A 20246-nucleotide genomic window follows, 5' to 3' on the forward strand; every position below is an offset into this window, starting at 1 on the left:
TACTTGGCCCAAGTTCAGGCAGGTTCAAGCTGCTCATCCATCCTCCATGCAGGAGGTGTTTTTGGGCCCTGGAATAGAATGGAATCTGGTTGAGCCTTGATTGGAGAAGTTGTCCCTATGAGACCACTCTAGCTGGCTCAAATTAAAGCAGCTCTGAGGTGGCTCTAAGTTACATTGGGAACTGTTATGGTTCTTGAGACAGGGTAAAGGTAGCTTTAGAATCTTTTTACCCTGCCTCTCTTCCCCCAAACTCTTTTAAATATAAGTATTGCTTGGCTGATGATTTGGGTTACTGTGTTTAGCTGCAGCAGCCCTTTAAAGTCTCAATACATTCTCATCAAGACACTATGGGTCACTACAAGTTTATGTTAATATTCTGCTTGTAGAATAATCTTGGAGAATTTAGTGCTCACGAAAATAACAATGAGAAAATAATAATTTTATTTATGTAGCTTGTAAACATCTGCCTGGGCACTTGGGGTGCAACCTCTGCAACCTCAAAGAACAAATTCAACTCTGGTGTTACTCCTAACCAGGAGCTTGAGAAGCCCACTCTGGGCTCTGAGTCACGCTAACATTGTTCTTATGTCATCATCAGTAATACAGATTCTTCATGCCAAATTCTGCCTTTAGTTTTTACCTGTGTAAGCACATTTTGTTTTTAAATTTTGCTCTTAATGCCTGAGCAATCTCATTGCCTTCAGATTCTGCCCTCAGGGACTCCTTTTGAATCCCCACCTTGAAACTTTTCCTGAGCTGCAAAGACTTATATATGCTTACATTTAAGCGAGTGAGCAGTCCCCTGACCTCACAAGGACTATTCCTGTGTGTAAAGTTAAGAGGTGTGATTGTCTGAGGCCAGGTCTACACTCCAGCATTTTCTCTGTCTGTGACGATCCTAGTGTTGTGAGCCGAATATACACACAGTTATATCCTCAATACTGCACTTTTGTCATTATAGCTTATTTTTCTTGGTAGGGCAGTTTTATTGGTACAAATTGTGGCCATACTAGGGGTGCTTTTCCAGTACAGTACACCACTATAGCTATACTGGCAAAGCACTCTTAGTGTAGAAAGTCTTAGCTAACCAGTCTGCTACTGACGCGTGAGCCAGAACAGACTCCAGCTCACACTCCCATCCCCTTGTAGTCCTGCAGAGCTAACAGGAATAAAAAAGTTGTAAAAGTATATTTTTGTCATTATTGTTAGCGGATCTGATTTTTTATACACTCAGAGTAGAAGGAGCTATGGTGACAGAGGGGATTTCCAGAGTAGAACGACACTTCAAGAAAGATTAAAAAAAAAAAAAGACTATCCTCTAAAAAAAAGTCAGAGAAATCAAATCAATGTCAGGGAGACGTAAAAACAGCAGTAGGGAACTGCGGGAAATTTTTGAGGAGGAAGGGCACAAATGCAGGACCAGCCATAATCAGAATTTTAAAAGGAAGAAAAGTTCTAAAGATGTTGTTCAAAAGTGGGAGAGATTGAGGGGGGGGGCAAAGAGGGAGGACCGCGATGGACTGAAATGGATGTGAGAGGTTTCCACGCTCTAGCACCCGCCATAGGAACTACGTTTGCAGTGTTTTGCTTTCCTTTGCACTCCTGTTAAACTCTGATTTGTAGCACTCTTGAACACGGCCCTTCGTAAGCTGAGACTAAAGGCTGGTCTAACGGTGTGGTAAATTTGTATGGCCTTTGTTAATGGACTTTAGTTTAGGGTTCTGGGTTTATTTTTTTAAAAATCATTTTACTTACATTTTTATTCCCATCAATACCAAAAGGTTTGAAATGCATTTCGATTGCTATCTAATAGCAGTTAGCTATAAATACCTAAATGCCTGCAGGTCATTTACCAGGTGTAAGAAAATGAAGGGAACAGGTAAAAGATTAATATGTTTGGGATTTATACTGTGTACTTTAGCAATTTATTTACTTTGGTTAAAAAAACTCCACTGCCTTGAACTCTTAACAGCTACAACCTGATCACTCATAACAAACTGCAGATCTTAAAGAAACAATGTTAATTTAAAATCTGTAAAACCACGTTTTTAAAAGCCTATGCCTATGAGCAATTTGTCCAAGTTTGTTTGTTTTTTAAAATACTAGTTAAAGCCATTATAAATATTTTTCCAAAGCTGGATGCCTTGCTGGAAGATATATGTTTTTGGGCTGAGTACAGAAGTAACTGGATGAAAACATAAGGTCTGTGTTATACAGGAGTTCAAACTAGATGATCTAATGTACTTCGGGCACCTAGGAAATAATCATTCCCATGACATGTCTGAACCCCTGATGTTTGAGTACTGAGACCCTATGGTCCTGCGAACCCTTATGCACACAACTTTACATTTGGGAGCTCAGATGTTATATAGTCATGGGTTCCATAGAAATACCTGGATGGCTTGATAGTTCAGTCATTAGAGAGACAGGACTAGTCACATTGATTTTAATGGGAGAACTGATGTGTGTAAAGTTAAGCACATGTGCAAGTGTTTGAAGGACTCGGGTCTGAGAAACAGTCTTGCATAAGTGGGGTGAACTGCAAGGACCAGAGCCATAGGGTTGCCAGGTGTCCGGTTTTCAACCTGAACACCCGGTCGAAAAGGGACCCTCCCCAGCTGGGTGTAAATGAGCAAGTGAGTGAAGGTGGAGGAGAGCGAGCAACAGAGGGAGGGGGGATGGAGTGAGCGGAGTGGGGCCTCAGAGAAGGGGCAGGGCAAGGGTGTTTGATTTTGTGTGATTAGAAAGTTAGAACACTGGATTATTGTGGAGTTTTTCATGTAACATTGGGCTACAGAGCAGTATTGCCAACCTGAAGCATTAACAAATCAGGCCCATCAGACTGTCTTAAATATTGAGATGCAGAAAATCTGAAAATTAAATAATAAAATTTAAAATTAATCTTGGGGTTTTTATTTGCTTTCTGGTATTGGAATGTTTAGCCTTCATATTTTAAAACTTTTTTCTGCCATCATGATGTCTAGAAATTTACTTTGAAAGAAGAAATGAGGGGTGAGATTCTCAATTAATAACTGGATTTCAGCAGCTGAGCTCTAAGAAAGTCAATAAATATTATAAAATCACAAGTGTAGGCAACACTGAGAGAGGGCTATCTATATAGTTCAGTGTTTCTGGGCTTCTTGGAAAATATGAGTGGTCACAACTTTGACCTCAGCTTAATCAGATGTTTTTCCTGGCAATTTCTTTACATTTTAAAATAAATTTTGCAGGAACACCTGTGACACTTATTGCTGATTCTGGGTTTCTAAAACAGTGTTTGTGCTCAGCTGGATATCTGTGCCTTCCTGATATGGTCTGAACAAAATAAATAACAATCTAGTAATCAAGCACAACACAGCAGTGGATTCAAACAGAGAAACTTGTTGCCTATGGCTGTGTATATTCTAAGGCACGTACGGTATGAGCAGTCCAGTACAGGCCTGAGGGGTTCTGTAACCAGGAGGCACACATGGAAGGCTGCATGGGACATAAGGTGAACATGGTAGGTGTTAGGAATTAATTATCTTATTATCTTATTACTATGCTGTGGCTATCCTAAGGAGCACAGGTCATGGCAATTTTGACACAATGCAGACTCCCTGCACCAAGACCTAGGAAATACTCCTGCTACAGACCAGATGGTTGTTGCTTGAAAAAAGCTTAGATTGCTACTTTTGATATTTTAAAGGTATGTTTTTATTGAAGTGCCATGTTAAAGTGGATTGACTAAACCATGCCACCCCCTCACCCCTTTTGCCAGGTCAGGTAATAATAACCCCTTGCAAGACACCCAGTTTTTGCTTAGCTACTTCTGCTGTCTTCCTTAGGTCCTGGAGACCCATTTTGTGGGCTCCTGGTTCCACCTCTTTATGGATACAGCCCGTCAGTTTCCTCCACTTTCACATGTTTTAATAGCTTTGTGTGTGTGTGCTTTAGCCCCCACTGCCTAGCAGGAAGCCAGGAGATACTAACACCAGCCACCCATGGAGATACTTGGCAAGAAAACAAGGCAGAAATAGAGAAACTCAACACCCATCAACCTGTATTTGAAACTTTCTGCCCATGGCAGTGGCAGGGTGTAGTACTGCATTCCTGCCACCATGTGGTGCTGTATGAGGCTATAAATCTGTACCACTGGCCAGGCCCGTGCTCCCTTCATTCCAAAATGGTGTCCCCCAGCAGGAGGTAGATGTTGCTGCTTGTTCTGTGTCCCCTGGATCCTGAGGAGATGCTGAGCAGCAGGGACACGTGCCCCAAGGTAAGAGAGTGCCTAGGTCTCTGGATCTGTACTGTGGCAGGTAGGAGGGTGGTTTGGGAGCAGATGTGCCACATGCACCTGCCCTGCGGAGATTGCACCTTCGGGTTCTTTAGTAGCTTTGATGGAAAGATTGTGATGTATTTAGGGTGCCCTTTGGGGTTGCCCCTTTGAGGGTCCTTCACCTTAGACTTTCATTGCCTCCCAGTTAGATTGTTCCAGCACAAATTCTTGGTGTACTAGGGCTTCATTCACATTTCTGTTTTTCTGTCTGTTTTTCTTCAAAGTGTTTTATTCTCAAGGTACTGGTCTGGCCCCAAATGCTCATGAACAACCACAGGAAAAGCCAGGAGTCTCTCTCTCTCTAGGAATAGGGCATTACGGGTAATGTAGTAAGTGTCACAATTCAGGGCAACTACACTCATAGTCCTCCTCTATGGGCCAGCAAGGGCTGAACCCACTCTTAGGCTTCTGGCTTCCCTGCCATCACTTTTCTTGAGTAGAGACACACACCTCTCTCCCACTCTTGACTGGGCTGTTCCCAGGCTGCCTGGTTCCCTGCCTACACTGAGAATGGCAAATCAGATTGCCTCAGCAGGCCTGCTTTGCCTTTCCTCCCAGGCTGCAAACAACATCAGTTAAGTAACCGCACAACTTTCTCAGCAAGTACCTTTATCCTTATTCAAAGCAATAACAGATCCTACGTGCTTGCTAATAAGCCAATCAGAAATCACCCCAACTCCAACTCGAGCTCTGGCCAGTGAACAAACCCCACCAATGGGTTTTTATGGGGTTAAAGGGTTCGTAACCGCGTTGGCTCAGACCTGTGAGTCCTTCCTTTATACAGTTGGGCCTCTCATCTTGTCTTGATGTAAGAGGTGATGAGCAGGTCCCCTCCTGAGGGGGGAGTTTCAAAGATTGTGTCTGGAGGTGGGGAATTTGCATTCCCTCCACCCAGGTATTTCCTAGGGAACCCTCTTAACTCCATAACCCGACGAAGTGGGTATTCACCCACGAAAACTCATGCTCTAATACGTCTGTTAGTCTATAAGGTGCCACAGGACTCTGCTGCTTTTACAGATCCAGACTAACATGGCTACCCCTCTGACCCTTAACTTTGTTTATCCCACCAGTTCCTTCTCATCTGGCCCATTATTTTAAAATAGCCATTTGAAGCTTACATAGGGTTTAAATTAGTCAAGTGTGCCTCCTTCATTCACATTGCTGTCTCTGTCTTCTAAGGATTGTATTCTCAGGGTACTGGTGTGGCCTCAAATGCTCATGAACAACTACAGGAAAACTTGTTACATACAATCCCATCATAACAGAGAAACCTTTGCATTTTTAATATAATGAACTCCTAAGACACTTAACCTTACTTCGGTGGGGTTTAATTGAATTCAGTGAGGTTTGTCCAGGATGTGCAAGAAATTGCCACGTCTGTCACAGTATTAAATTAGACAAGTTTGGCAGTATCTCATCAGCTTTTTTGGAGGCATGTGGCTAAAAGAATTATTCTTATTTAAATGCAAATCAGGGGCAGAATTCTGGTCCTCTGCTCTGGTGTGCAAGGGATGAAGATCATGCACACAGAGTTCTCCTCCTCTTGTACCATCAACTGACTCCATTGTGTAGAAGCTAGGTGTGGTGGCAGGTTTTGCCCTCGGGACTTCACAGGGTTAGTGCCACACTGTGGTATAAGCCTGTGCAATGGAGGGGGGAGGAGTCAGGGTCATGGCCCTGCTTCTTCTCCCCAATCGCTAGCTGGGCTAGCCAGGCCATTTAAGAGCAGCGCAGTGGCTGTGCCATCAGGAGCTTGGCAGAGTCCAGTGTGTCTCCTGGAAGTTCTACTAGGCTGGTGCATCTCTGTACTTACCCCTAATATAAAGCTATGGCAGGGGTTGGCAACCTCTGGCGCGCAGCTTGATGGGGTAGGCACCCTGGTTGGCCGGGCCAGCTTGTTCACCTGCCACATCCGCAGGTTCGGCTGATCGTGGCTCCCACTGGCTGCGGTTTGCCTCTTCAGGCCAATGGGGGCGGTGGGAAGCCGCGGCCATCACATTCCTTGTCCTGCACCGCTTCCCACCGCCCCCATTGGCCTGGAGCGGTGAACTGTGGCCAGTGGGAGCCTCGAATGGCCGAACCTGCAGACACGGCAGGTAAACAAAGTGGCCAGGCCCTCCAGGGTGCTTACCCTGGAGGGCCGCATGCCAGAGGTTGCCAACCCCAAACTACAGCTTAATGCTACAGCTTAGTCCCGTCATTTCTCCATAAGTGGGGAATATTTTACTTTGCGAAGTATTTGTGCGATTGCAGCATATAATGGGTAGTTCTGACTTTCACTGAAATGGGGACTTGTTTTTGTGCGTATCTATTCTTACCTCATACATATTGTCTGTGTTAAATGTAATGATGTATTTTAATGCATTAAAACTGGAAGGTAAACTGCGTAGGGGTTTTCTGCAGGTGCTCCTGGCATATGCTTAGGGCTGTTTTGAGATTTTGTGCTGTCTTAAACACATTAAAGAGAGACAAATAATCCTGTGGCTCCTTATAGACTAACAGAAGTATTGGAGCATAAGCTTCGTCAGACTATAAGGTGCCATAGGACTCTGTCGCATTTTACAGATCCAGACTAAAACGACTACCCCTCTGATACTTGACATTAAAGAGAGAGAATCTTGCAAATGCAACACAGTGGAAAACATTTGTATTTGTCTGTGAGCCTGTTTGAAAAGATTGTGTCAATATTACAATGTTTATCAGTGCACCTATAGATATGTACTACTGCAGTGCCTGCCCCTGTCTCTTACAGAGGAAGTGGACTTTGGATAAACTGAAACCAATGACTTCTTGCTTGAAAAACCCATCAGTGTGTTTGCACAGAGCTGAGAAAACAAAGGAAACTACCTATTTAAGAATTATTTTCTATCAATAGCTGTGTATGAAAACAACCCCAGAGAGAGTACTGACGGGGGGAGGGATAGTTCAGTGGTTTGAGCATTGGTCTGCTAAACCCAGCATTGTGAGTTCAATCCTTGAGGGGGCCATTTATGGTTTTGTGGCAAAAATCTGTCTGGGGATTGGTCCTGCCTTGAGCAGAGGGTTGGACTAGATGACCTCCTGAGGTCCCTTCCAATCCTGACATTCTATGAACACAGGAACCATAGTTGATGGGATTCAATTTAGCAAGGTGTAAGTAACTGTGGAATTCCATATTTCACATTTCCATTGCCACAATATGTAGACCTGGAGGAAAAAAAAAAAACTACATGAGTCAATATTTCACTACAAATGTCTTTTTCCAAAGGTGGGTAGGAACATTGGTTACATTTATTGGCCCATCTGATTCTGCCAACCAAGACCCTGCTCATCTGAGAGGAGGAGTACTCCACTTACATCACAGTAGTTCAGCCAAATAGTATAAAGGGGTGACAAGAATTGATGGAACACTATATATTTCCATCTGTGTAGTGCTATCTTCACTTTTGTTGAATGCAGGCTTTGCATATTCAGGGCCACATTGTATGATGATCTTGTTAGAAATGGGTTTATCTAGGTACTTCCAAACACTGAGGAGCTTGTGTATAGCCACTAATAAGTCTGTTTAAGTTCATGTCCTGACCTGTCTCTTTGAACAAAAATATTTACAAGTTTTGTTTCCCTGATACCGCTCCTGGAAATACTTTCCTTGAAAGTAACATATCTGGGCGTGACCTGCACTAACTGGCTGACGGACACTTAAATGTTGCCTGTAGGGTGGTACTTGTCGAAAGTCATGTCACAGAAATGGTAGCCTTGGGGTTCTTTTTTCTAAAAAAGTATTTAACAAGGATTTATACAGAGTGCAATAAAGGAGTATCCTTTAATGCTCTGGGCGGCCTTGTCTATTTTTTTTGGCCAAGCCAGGTGAAATCTAACACTCAGTTCTCTGGCATTTTCCTGTCTGTCTGTAACATGATCACACTGAAACCCCATACCTGACAAATTCCAAAAATTCAAGGAATGTTCCAGGCATCAATAGGCACAACCCTGTTGATTTTGATGCAAATCAGAGCGCCAGAAAAACCTGATTCATGGAAAATCAGGGCTCCAAGACTGCCTCCTGCTTCAGGCAGAAGAATCTCATTGCAAGCCTCTGCTGCTGCCTAGACATATCAGAGGCAACAGCTTAACTTACTGTGTGGGTTGATTGTCTATAGCCTGGACTCCAACAGAAATAAGAGAGCCTTACAGAGAGGGCTAGGGGGTGGAAGGAGAAAGAGGGTGCACAGAGATCCTGGCATGGAGGGAGATGCAGGATCCAGGGATGGTGGGAGCACAGAGACTCTGGAATGGGGGGAGGTGAGGGGGGATGTGAAGAGACACTGGCATGTGTCAGAGAGGGGAATGTGAGCTACATAGAGCCCCTGACATGGGGCAAGTGGTAGGGGGGAGCTGCATGGAGTAAATGAAATGGACAGGGCTGCCCAGAGGATTCAGGGGGCCTGGGGCAAAACAATTTTTGGGGCCCCTTCCATAAAAGAAGTTGCAATACTTTAGAATACTATATTCTCGTGAGGGCCCCTGCGGGCCTGGGGCAGATTCCCTACTTGCCCCCCCCCGGGCGTCCCTGGAAATTGAGAAGATGGGAGCTTGTGGGAGAGAATGGAGGGATGCAAGGAGCCTCTGGTGTGCACAGTGAGCTCAGTTTACAGAAGTTACAAAATGTGCACACACACCCCAGTCTAGAAATACGCTGGATCAAACAGAAGCATCAGTCCACTCGATCAGCTTGAATACACAGCGATGACATGAGCAACTGAAATCAATCAATACCACACAGAATCTCCAGAGCTGCTGTGCTTCACTGTTGTGTATGCAGTTAAAATTGCTTTTTGGATGAAATCCATTTCCAAGCAGAAAGCCAGCCTAATGCCTAGGCACCCTTGAGCTCCCATTTAAGCTCTGTTTGAAGGGTTTAAGTGGGACTGAAGTGGGCCTTGCCTTTGTATGGTAGCTCTTTGCATAGGGGAGAATCTCACCCTTTAGGAACAAACCGCAATGTCAAATTTGACTCTCTTTATAAATGACTAACGTAGTGTAAAACAAGTGTACTTACACATGGCCATCTTCTTCATTGATTATATGTACCATTTCTGCTCCCAGTCGGGCCCAAAGCAGAGTCAATATGTTCTTATTCCACAGAAATTCAACTTTTGTAATATTTCTTGGGTTAATTTCAACATCAACATACTTGGTATAAATGCTGCCTTGATGAAGGAGTCCACTGCAAATAGGAGAATGAGGAGAGTGACCCTATCTGATACAGTCCAGGGGCAGGGGTTCTCAACCTTTTTGTTTCTGAGCCCCCTCCCGTGTTTTAAAAATTCCACAGCCCAGCTATGCCACAACTATTTTCCTGCATATAAAAGCCAGGGCCATTGTTAGAGTGTAGTAAGCAGGAAGCTAAGTTGCTCAGACTTTGGCTTCAGCCCCTGGCGGTGAAGCTCGATGCCCCAGGCTGCAGTCTCATGCAGCAAGGCTTCAGCTTTCTGCCCTGGGCCCTAGCGAGTGTAACACCGGCCATGCTTGGCAGACCCTGTAAAACCTGCTCGTGGCCCCACAGAGAGCCCCAGACTGCTGGCTGAGAACCACTGGTCTAGGAGGCTGCGGAGCTAAGACAGGTTCTAAAGAACTTTCAGCATGTTGCCCTTATTATTTTATAACACTTCATACCTTTTTAAATAATAATTTGTATTTGTGTAGCATCCCCGGTGCTAGATGCTGTATTGATACAGAACAAAAAGATGGTCCCTGCCCCAAAGAGCTTGCAGTCTAAGAATAAAACAAGAGACAACAGATGACAAGAGACACACGGGTGGAGTACTGGCTGGTTTGTGGTTCCAGCATGCTGGTAGTTTAACCATTGTCGAGTTTTTTGGAGACATCGTGGGAGAAGAGAGGTTGAAGGAGGATAATGAGGTAGCTTTGTGGAAGTTTACATGGAGCTCCTCCAAAGTATGAGGGGCAGCATTGGAGAAAACACAAAGGTAAAAATTTAGCAAGTGGGAGGTGGAGGCTGGCATCATGGGCTGAACAGATGGAGGAGTTAGGTTGTGAAGGTCCATACGCCCTTTCCACCCTTCATCTAAAGGTCTCTGTGCTGTTCTCACATTAATAAAGCTTTTTAATGTAGTCAGGATAGGTAGTGTACCCAGTTTACAGATTGCGTAAACCAAGGCCCAGAGGTTAAGCAGCTTGCATGAGTTCATACAGCAAGGCAGTGGCAGAGCTGGGAATCATGTTGGCATGTGGGAGTGACTATGCTAACAAGCTATCACAATGCTAGCATGGAAGTGACTAGGGCTAGGTCAATGCCTGTGGTAAAGCTGCACACACCCCGGTGTGACCTGAATGGAAGTACACCTCTACCTTGATATAACGCTGTCCTTGGGAACCAAAAAATCTTACCGCGTTATAGGTGAAACAGTGTTATATTAAAATTGCTTTGATCCACCAGAGTGAGCAGCTCCGCCCCTCTGGAGCACTGCTTCACTATGTTATGTCCAAATTTGTGTTATATCGGGTGGTTTTATATTGAGATAGCGGTGTATGTCTCTATCAGAGTTGGCTGGAGCCTTCTCCCCAGGCAAATCAGACTCCCGAGTGCTTGTTAAATGTTAGAGCCCAGGCAAAGGAATTGACTTTCATGCCCCTGCTCTAACCATTAGCCAATTCTCATAAGCCTTGTCTCTTTTAACGTGTGTTAACTAACATGACTGCAACAATGAACAAACGTTTGTTGCTTGCAGTCTTTAAACATGACTTGCAAACAGATGTGTGAATGAAGTATAGACACGCTACAAAGCCTAGTCTTGTGCCATTGAACTTACCAGATAATTTCGTACTGCTTTGTGAACCCGTCTGTACCATGCAAAACTATGTTTAGTTCCCCCCTCACTTTCTTCGTGCCCGACAGCTTGATAGATATTCGGTGGCTCCAACCTACACAACAAAAGCCAAATAAAAGTAGATTGCTGGCATTGTCTAGGTTCCTTACATACTGCAAACAGTGACAGTTCTCTTTAAGTGTACTTTTACTGTTCTTGTTTGAAGAACAGGCAGCTCAAGAGTCTCAGCAAGAATGGACTTTGGTAAATGGTTTAGTGTTTTTCCTTGGTTGTCAGCAGCCGTGTACGAGAGAGACGTGGAAAACTACCACTATTCAGCTTATCAAAGTTTATAACAGCACAGCAAGTTTACAGCTTTAGATCATCTCATTTCATTGTGCTCCTGTGTTTAAAAAATATTTTTGGTTTATTTTCTCAAGTTTAGCTGGATATTGATCCGCGTAGTGACCCATCATTGGGCAGCCTTCTCTGGGACATGGGAAGCAGAGTCCCTAGGGGAAAATAAGAGCATCTGGGTAATGTGGAATATTTTTCTTTTCATTCTAACTCTTGCAAGACTAAAGCTGAAGAGGTGGCCCTGATGCTGTCAAAGCCTTGACCATTCCCTTCCCACACTATTGAACCCCACTGCGTTTCAATGTCCTGTTTCTGATGTCCGTTTCTTTACTGATTATTTATGCTTAACCATCTGAGGATGAAACAAACTAACTCTTTACCCATTACATTGAGGGGTGCACTTAACTTCCAGGTGGTGATGGTCTGAACCCTTCTATTTCAAACACTGCCTTTTTTTCTGCCTAAGATTTGTACAAAACCTATGCTAGTCAAACCTCCAATGGAAAGTGTAGCGTAGGAGACACCTGAGGTTTGACCTATCCCAGTGGAATCATCAGATACCCAGGATCCCACCAGTGGTACGGTGTGGGAGCCAGGGTCTATCTGTATCTATCCTGCCACATGCCTGCTCTCTACCAGCTGGCATTGCTTTATTATTGTTGGAGCTTCATTCTCCCCAAGGCCTGATCCCAGTCAGGCACTGGGAGAGCAGAGACACCCTAGCACCTGACTCTGTGTGTGATGTGTGCACATGAAAGTAGAGTTGTTAATATTTGCAGCTCACCCATTCTTGGGCTGTTATGCTTATCGACGGAAGAACTTGTATGTCCTGCAGGGATATCCAAGAAATCCATTGGGATGGAGGATACTTTGAAAATAAAACTGATGGCTGCGTGAATGATGGCATATAGGAGAATTGGCATCTGTTGAATCAAAATTATGAGTGTCTCTGAAACCATCTTCAATTACATTTTGGCCATGTAGCGCAGGGGTGGTTTTTTCTCCTTTATAACAATAATAAAAATTCTGGCTGGAAGGATAGCATGATCCTGTAGCATTTCTTAAGGGAAATCTTAGGGGTTTCTGGTTGTCAGTAGCATACGAGAAGCTCGCCGCTTCAATTGACCAATGCATTGACTTCTCATAGCTGGAAAACTGGGCTCACACCTGCCTAAGTTCTCTTGTGGATGTTGATCCATGTTACAAGACAGCTACGCAGCACAGTATCATTTTTGGTGTTGCAGCATGTCATAAAGCAGCAGTTCTCAAACTGTGGGTTGAGACCGGAAAGTGGGTAGCCATGTCTGGGACCGAAGCTGAAGCCCGAGCATCACCACTCGGGGCTGAAGTCCGAGGGCTTTAGCCCTGGGCGTCTGGTCTCAGATTACAGACCCCTGCCTGAGACTGAAGGCCTGGGACTGAAGACCTAGGGCTTCGGCTTTGTCCCCCCCGACATACACACCTGGGGCTCAGTCTGGCTTAGGCTCCTGGGGTCGTGTTGTTATTTTTATTGTCGAAAGGGGGTCACGATTCAATGAAATTTGAGAATGCCTGCCGTAAAGAATGCAATTCAGATGAACTGAATAGAGTATAAGGGATACACAAGCTTTGTGTCCACCATTCCAAGCCATGTGGAGAGGGGATTCTTTCACTATTCTCCATGGAGACATTCAGCCCAGCTCTTTGGCTCAAGTTGCTGTAGGGAGAGGAGATGCAGTCAGGCTTTGTGCCTTTGATCAGTGCCTTGTGGGTGCTGGATGGAGCATGCCAACTCTGCCCACATATCTACACCAGCGACACCATCACAGGACCTAACCAGATCAGCCACACCATCACTGGTTCATTCACCTGCACATCCACCAATGTAATATACGCCATCATATGCCAGCAATGCCCCTCTGCTATGTACATCGGCCAAACTGGACAGTCTCTACGGAAAAGGATAAATGGACACAAATCAGACATTAGGAATGGCAATATACAAAAACCTGTAGGAGAGCACTTCAACCTCCCTGGCCACACTATAGCAGACCTTAAGGTGGCCACCCTGCAGCAAAAAAACTTCAGGACCAGACTTCACAGAGAAACTGCTGAGCTTCAGTTCATCTGCAAATTTGACACCATCAGCTCAGGATTGAACAAAGACTGTGAATGGCTTGCCAATTACAGAACCGGTTTCTCCTCTCTTGGTTTTCACACCTCAACTGCTAGAACAGGGCCTCATCCTCCCTGATTGAACTGACCTCGTTATCTCTAGCTTGCTTGCTAGCATATATATACCTGCTCCTGGATATTTCCATTACATGCATCTGAGGAAGTGGGTATTCACCCAAGAAAGCTCATGCTCCAAAACGTCTGTTAGTCTATAAGGTGCCAGAGGATTCTTTGCTGCTTTTATGGTGAAAGGTGTCGCTTGCAGCCTCTATTCCAGGGATCAGCAAGTATTGGCACATGGCCCGTCAGGGAAAGCCTCTCCTTGGCCTGTGCTGCTTCCTGCAGCCCTCATTGGCATGGGACAGCGAACCGCGGCCAGTGGGAGCCACGATTGACTAAACCTGCGGACGCGGCGGGTAAACAAACTTCCCTGGCCCACCAGGGGTTTTCCCTGACAGGCCACGTGCCAAAGGTTGCCGATCCTCGCTCTATTCCAAAGTGTGAGCTAGTGCTGCCCCAGTATAGGTATAGTCATGACCTTGTCCTCACCCTGGCCAGACACATCCCATTATGACTGAAGTACTAAATGATCTCTACCCCAAATCTGCAGTCAAATTATGGAAATTAAGGCTGATCCCACATCTTCTGTATGACCTTTCCCCCCCCGTATGCTACCTTCAGGCCATCAAGGCTGTCATTTGGCCCTCATTGTTTCATGCTTTTTTTTCCACTCATCATCAAATATGCAAAATTATTTTTAAAATGAAACTCTCAAAAAAGCTCCATTTGCGATGTTCAGAACTATGATATGAACAGAAACTGTGAGTTAATGCTGCAGATGTTTGAAGTAGATTTACCTTCAGCGAAGACTCGACAGTCTTTTTTAGTCAGTGGAATAATTACATCATCGCATCCAGGCATAACACTGCCTCCATTGGGTAAAAGTCAAGGTGGCCAGTGATATTAACCATTCCAAGCCCTGAAATACATACGTGACATGAGGAGTGCCTCAGTTAATTCAGTGTCAGGACTGTTGCTGCAAATGTTTGTGGGATCTTACCTACAGTAGAAAACTGGGCAGCATTACTATGAATAACGTCAACAAATCTTGCATCCGTAGGGTCCAATCTGACTTTAGGCAGAGTGCCTTCAAAAAAGGGCCCAGCGGGGTCCAAGCCTAAAGAGAAACAAATTATTCACTGTTGGATTGGAAAAAAATTGTGCACACGTAGCGCATCAGTTTCAAATGAAGTATATAATGCATGGGGAGTAGTAATGTAAAGATGGGTTAGAACCCCAGCCAGGGCACTGAACATTTTAATGTAATAAACATTTGTACAGGGTCAAAACACTTACAGAAGTCAGAATACTTCATAAAATGTAGTCATTGCAAGGAGAACGAAACCTCGTTTTTCTTAGTGGGCTACTGTTTTTCCCAAGTGATCTAGAAGTGAGTCTCAACTCCTAGAAGGCAGCTTTTCTGCAAACTCATCCCAGCACAAGCAAAGTGCTATCGGTTAGTATAGAATCGGTTAGTGTATAATCATATGACCAAAGATAAGGAGAGAGTTTGACACAGTGATCCAGTTTCCTACATTTTCTGCTGATGTGGAATGGAAAGACTAAAAAGTTTTTGATCAGTTATTTATTTGTATTTTAGCACCACCCATTGGGCCCAACTGTAATAGGCACATTGCAAATGCAAAGGGAGAGACAGTCCTTGCACAAAGGAACTTGCAATCTAATTAGAGAAAGGAAGCATTAAAACGATTATCCCCCTTTTACAGATAAAGGACTGAATCACAGAGATTAAGTGACTTGCTCAAGGTCACACAAGAAGCCTTTCACAGAGCCAGGAACTGATCTATCCTAGTTCAATGCCTTAATCACCAACATCCTGTCACTAGCAGTGGTAAGTACCACAAATGAATCTGGAGAAGTAAGGGGGGAAAAATTAAAATACAACACAAGAATGCAGTTATAGCTGTCTGGCTCTGCTGGTTGTGCCCACAAACCCTTAGCAGGGTCCAATAGCTGTACAGGGAAAACCACCTTCTCCCAATACTTAGACATCTATCATAGTTTAAAACGTGGTGCAATGGTGCTCCACTCTAGCAGGAACCCCTTGCTGTAAGAGAACATGGGAACTGTGCCACAGGCGTCTCTCACCCTAGGCAGAGCTAGTTTTGTGTCGGAGAGAGGTGAGGCTGTGACCACCCCCTTCCTATTGCTGGAGCAGTGCTTGTGCTCATGGGAGTGCAGGGATTGCTGTCACACTCTGCTGCTGTGCAGGTGCATGTAGGGGTGGAGAAAATCAAGAGACAGCACAGAAAAGTCTTCAGAGGACTTGTGTGGTTATTTCCTCTCAAAGGCCTGGGAAAAGGTCATTTAGTGGGATTGTAGCCTGTGTTCCCGCCTCACCTCTTAAACCCATTCAGAGAAAGACATATGTCTTAACAGTGGCCGTTGGGAGACTCCTTGGAGGCAGAGTGTATCTGCCTTGTTAATAAGTCCCACTCCAATTCCCACTTCCACTGAAAGTATGTTAAGGAGAAACTTAAGCTTCACTTTGCAAATTGATTGTAAGACATGGAAAGCTGAGTGTGGAGAGAAACTTGCCAGTCGTATCTCAGGTCATCGTTTGCTTGAGACTACTAAACAGATCTGCGCCGGAATCCTCACTGTTGATATTTTAATACTATTACTAAAGCAATACTGTTTTGCTTACTCTTGATAACACCATAAAGAATGCATAGTGACGTCTATAGGAACCACACACACAATGGGCTAAGCAAGCACCCCAACTCATTGAAGTTGGTGAAGATACACCCCTTATGCCTGTTTCGCTCAGTGGGTCCAGCTTTGCAAACTTCTTTCCTTTTAAAGACCATATCTTGTAACGTTCCATCTTAGTGACTAGCCTACCAGTTATTCTTTTGATGCCTTGTATTCTTCTTCCCGCATCTCCTGCGGCATGTGCACCCAGACTATGCCCAATGATATGGGTATGAGAAGGGCAGTACTGAAACATGTTCTGATGAGTTTTTTTGAAAAAAAATAAAATAAAACCATATGTATTTAAATTTCAAATGCAGAAGATGCCTTATTTTCATAGATTTTTACAGCCAGAAGGGGCCACTGTGATGATTTAGTCTGACCTCCTGCATAACACTGGTCATAGGACTTCCCTGTATTATTCTTGTTTGAACTAGAACATTTTAGAAAAAAAATCCCACCTTGATTTAAAGATTTCCGGTGATGGAGGAGTCATCACAACCTTTGGATAGTTGGTCCAATGGTTAATTACCTTAACTGTTAAAAGTGAGTACCCTTACTTCTAGAATGAATTTGTCTAGCTTCAGGGTCTTGCCACTGGATCTTGATATTCCTTTGTCTGCTAGACTGAAGAGCTCTCTATCAAAATTCTGTTCCCCCATATAGGTAATTATGTACTATGATCAAGCCACCCTTTAAGCGTCTCTTCGGTAAGCTTGAATGTGATGAAATTCATCCACCTCTGTGCTGAGTGACTGTACAAGGTGTATTCACCCCTTAGGTGTCACGTGGCCCTAGAGGTTTAAGTGGAGATTAATTGGTGAATACACTCTGTGTAGGGGTGTATTTGACCCAAGGAGTTGCAACTTTTGTGACACTGGAAGTAACAGTGACTAGCTACCTGGAGTCCACAACCTAACTTGCTTATGCATGTAACAGAAAAAGTGCATCCAGCCATATTTGCTTGTCTTCCTTGATAGAGGAACAGAAAAAAAACTTTGGCTACAGTATTTTCTAATGTTTTTACCTTTAAATGAAAGAGTCCCAGGCTTTCAATTTACAGTGTTACCCACTTGCCTTATCACTTTTGCCAATGATTTTAGAAGGTATCCATGCTAAGTTCAAACCAAATATCTCCTAATAATTCCTGTTGGCCATTCATGAAGCCACAGTGGTTTGATTTACTTGTGACTGTTGCAGGTGAATTGTTCAGTGGCAAAGTCCTGTTCCAGAGTCCTCACAAATACTGTGTTCATGGAAAACATATATAATTAGTATTGTATAGGCGTAGGACAGCTACACTGGAGATCCAGTCATAATACAGTTGTCTCATATTCTGTTAGGCACAAAGAGAAAATATCTGTCTGTGAACTGTCTCTGCTTCAGTTGGTAGCCAATAGCTTGGCCTGGGTTGGATTGAATTTTGTGCCCAAACTCAGGGCTTTGAGCGATGGAAGTAGGTTATACAATTGATGGGAGAGAAATGCATAAACCACAATTTAAAAAAAAATCAATTTACATCTTTATAAAGGTCTCAGAGGGAGAAACCAATCAGTGAACAGAGAAAATGGTAGAAGCCCAAGAACCATGTATGCAGTGATTTCACTATGGCAGTATTTTCATTGTGGAGAAGTATAGGTCTGGACAACAAACACTCCACAGTACAGCCATATTGAATGGAGAGAGGGACACACAAATCTCATGAGCAGCTGGGGCCTCCTTGTCCAAGGAAATGAGATGACTCTATGGAAGGCAGGTCAGTAAGTATCTGGGATCTTGTGCAGGAAGAAGACTAGAGGCATAGCACCAAAGTCACCAGGCTGGAAATGATAGGATCTGTCAGGCAACAAGTTTAGAAGGTACTCCCTTGAGATGCTAGTTTTTGCAAAACCTACACTACATCAGATGGAGCCTTATGGTTGCCAACTTTCTAATTGTACAAAACCCAATACCCTAGCCCAGTCCCTTCCCTGAGGCCCCACCCCTGCTCACTACATTCCCCCTCCCTCGGTGGCTTGCTCTCCCCAACCCTCACTCACGTTCACTGGGCTGGGGTAGGGCCTGGGGGCAGGAGAGGGTACGAGCTCTGAGCTGGGGGTGCATACTCTGGGGTGGGGCTGGGGATGAGAAGTTTGGGGTGCAGCAGAGGGCTCCAGGCTGGGGATGTGGCCAAGGGATTTGGAATGTGGGAAGGGGCTGCGGTTTGAGGCAGGGTGTTGGGGTGTGGGAGGGAGTATGGCTCTGGGCTGGAGGTGCATGGTCTGGGATGAGACTGGGGATGAGGACTTTGGGGTGCAGGTGTGGACTCCAGGCTTGGGGGTGGGGCTGAGAGATTTGGAGTATGGGAGGGAGGCTACAAGTTGAGGGAGTTGGGGAGTGGGACAGGGTGTGGGCTCTGGGGTGGGGCTGGGGATGAGGGTTTTGGGTGCAGGAGGGGGGCTCCGGGTTTGGGGTGGGGCTCAGGGTTGGGGCAGGGAATTGGGACTCGGGTTGCGGGCTTACCTCAGGTGGCTCCTGGTTAGCGGTGCAGTGTGAGTAAGGCAGGCTCCCTGCCTGTTCTGACACCATGTTGCACGCGCCCCAGAAGCGGCCAGCAGGTCTGGCACTGGTATGCGGGGGTGGGGGGTAGAAGGCTCTGCATGCTGCTCTTGCTCGCAGGCACACACCCCAGCTCTTATTAGCCAGTTCCCGGCCAATGGGAGTGCAGAGCCGTTGCTTGGGGCGGGAGCAGCATGCGGAGTCCCAAGCACCCCCCCGCCTAGTATACTATAATAATAATAGTCATTTCTAGCAGGGATTATAAAAACTAAACTACAATGTAAGGTATTGGACATCAAATAACTCATTCCACAACAAAGTCCTCCCACTTTTGTTTTCTAATGTTGATAATAAGAGACATTTTGAGATCTGAGTTGTATTTCTCTTCCTTTGATGAACAAAGTCAGGTTTTAAAATGCAGTAAAATACATCTCTGAAATGATGCAGGTAAAACCAAAACATTTCTGCATTTAAAGATTCAATCAAAGATTTGCTGTGAATGGTGAGACACTAACGTAAAACAAAAAATCAGTCTGGTATGTATTTTGAACATGATTTGTCACAAACATAATTTCTAATAGATAAGAGTGATTATATGGTAAAGAGCATAATTTATATATCCCAAGCACTGTGCTTTTGTCACTGACATCGTTAAGGAATTTGACACGTATCATAACCTTAGTCCCAGATTTGGACCTTAGCGTCCAAAATATGGGGGTTAGCATGAAAACTTTCAAGCTTAGTTACCATCTTGGACCTGGTACTTGCTGCCACCACCCAAAAAATTAGAGTGTTTTGGGGCACTCTGGTCCCCCTGAAAAACCTTCCCTGGGGACCCCAAGACCCAAATCCCTTGAGTCTCACAACAAAGGGAAATAATCCTTTTTCCCTTCCCCCCCCTCCAGGTGCTCCTGGAGAGATACACAGACACAAGCTCTGTGAATCCAAACAGAGTGACTCCCCCTCTCCGTTCCCAGTCCTGGAAACAAAAGCACTTTCCTCTTCACCCAGAGGGAATGCAAAATCAGGCTAGCAAATCCAACACACACAGATCTCCCCCTGATTTCTTCCTCCCACCAATTCCCTGGTGAGTACAGACTCAATTTCCCTGAAGTAAAGAAAAACTCCAACAGGTTTTAAAAAGAAAGAAAAAATACATACAAATGGTCTCTCTGTATTAAGGTGATGAAATACAGGGTCGATTGCTTAAACGAATATTGAATAAACAGCCTTATTCAAAAAGAATACAAATCAAAACACTCCAGCACTTATATTCATGCAAATACCAAAGAAAA

General features: G+C 44.6%; 1 protein-coding gene across 1 annotated transcript in view; it reads right to left on the minus strand.

Annotated features, from left to right (window-relative positions):
• Positions 1-7398: 7398 nt before the first annotated feature.
• Positions 7399-20246, minus strand: part of LOC127054535 (pancreatic lipase-related protein 2-like) — a 75744-nt gene continuing 62896 nt past the window's right edge. Inside the window, exons 12-13 of the mRNA XM_050960771.1 lie at positions 9357-9524; positions 7399-7504 (exon numbers count right to left, since the gene is read on the minus strand). Coding sequence (XP_050816728.1) covers positions 7441-7504; positions 9357-9524 — 232 coding nt within the window. The 3' untranslated portion in view covers positions 7399-7440. The remainder of the gene's footprint in view (positions 7505-9356; positions 9525-20246) is intronic.

The sequence above is a fragment of the Gopherus flavomarginatus genome, chromosome 6 (assembly GCF_025201925.1).
Source record: "Gopherus flavomarginatus isolate rGopFla2 chromosome 6, rGopFla2.mat.asm, whole genome shotgun sequence".
Lineage (NCBI taxonomy): Eukaryota > Metazoa > Chordata > Testudines > Testudinidae > Gopherus > Gopherus flavomarginatus.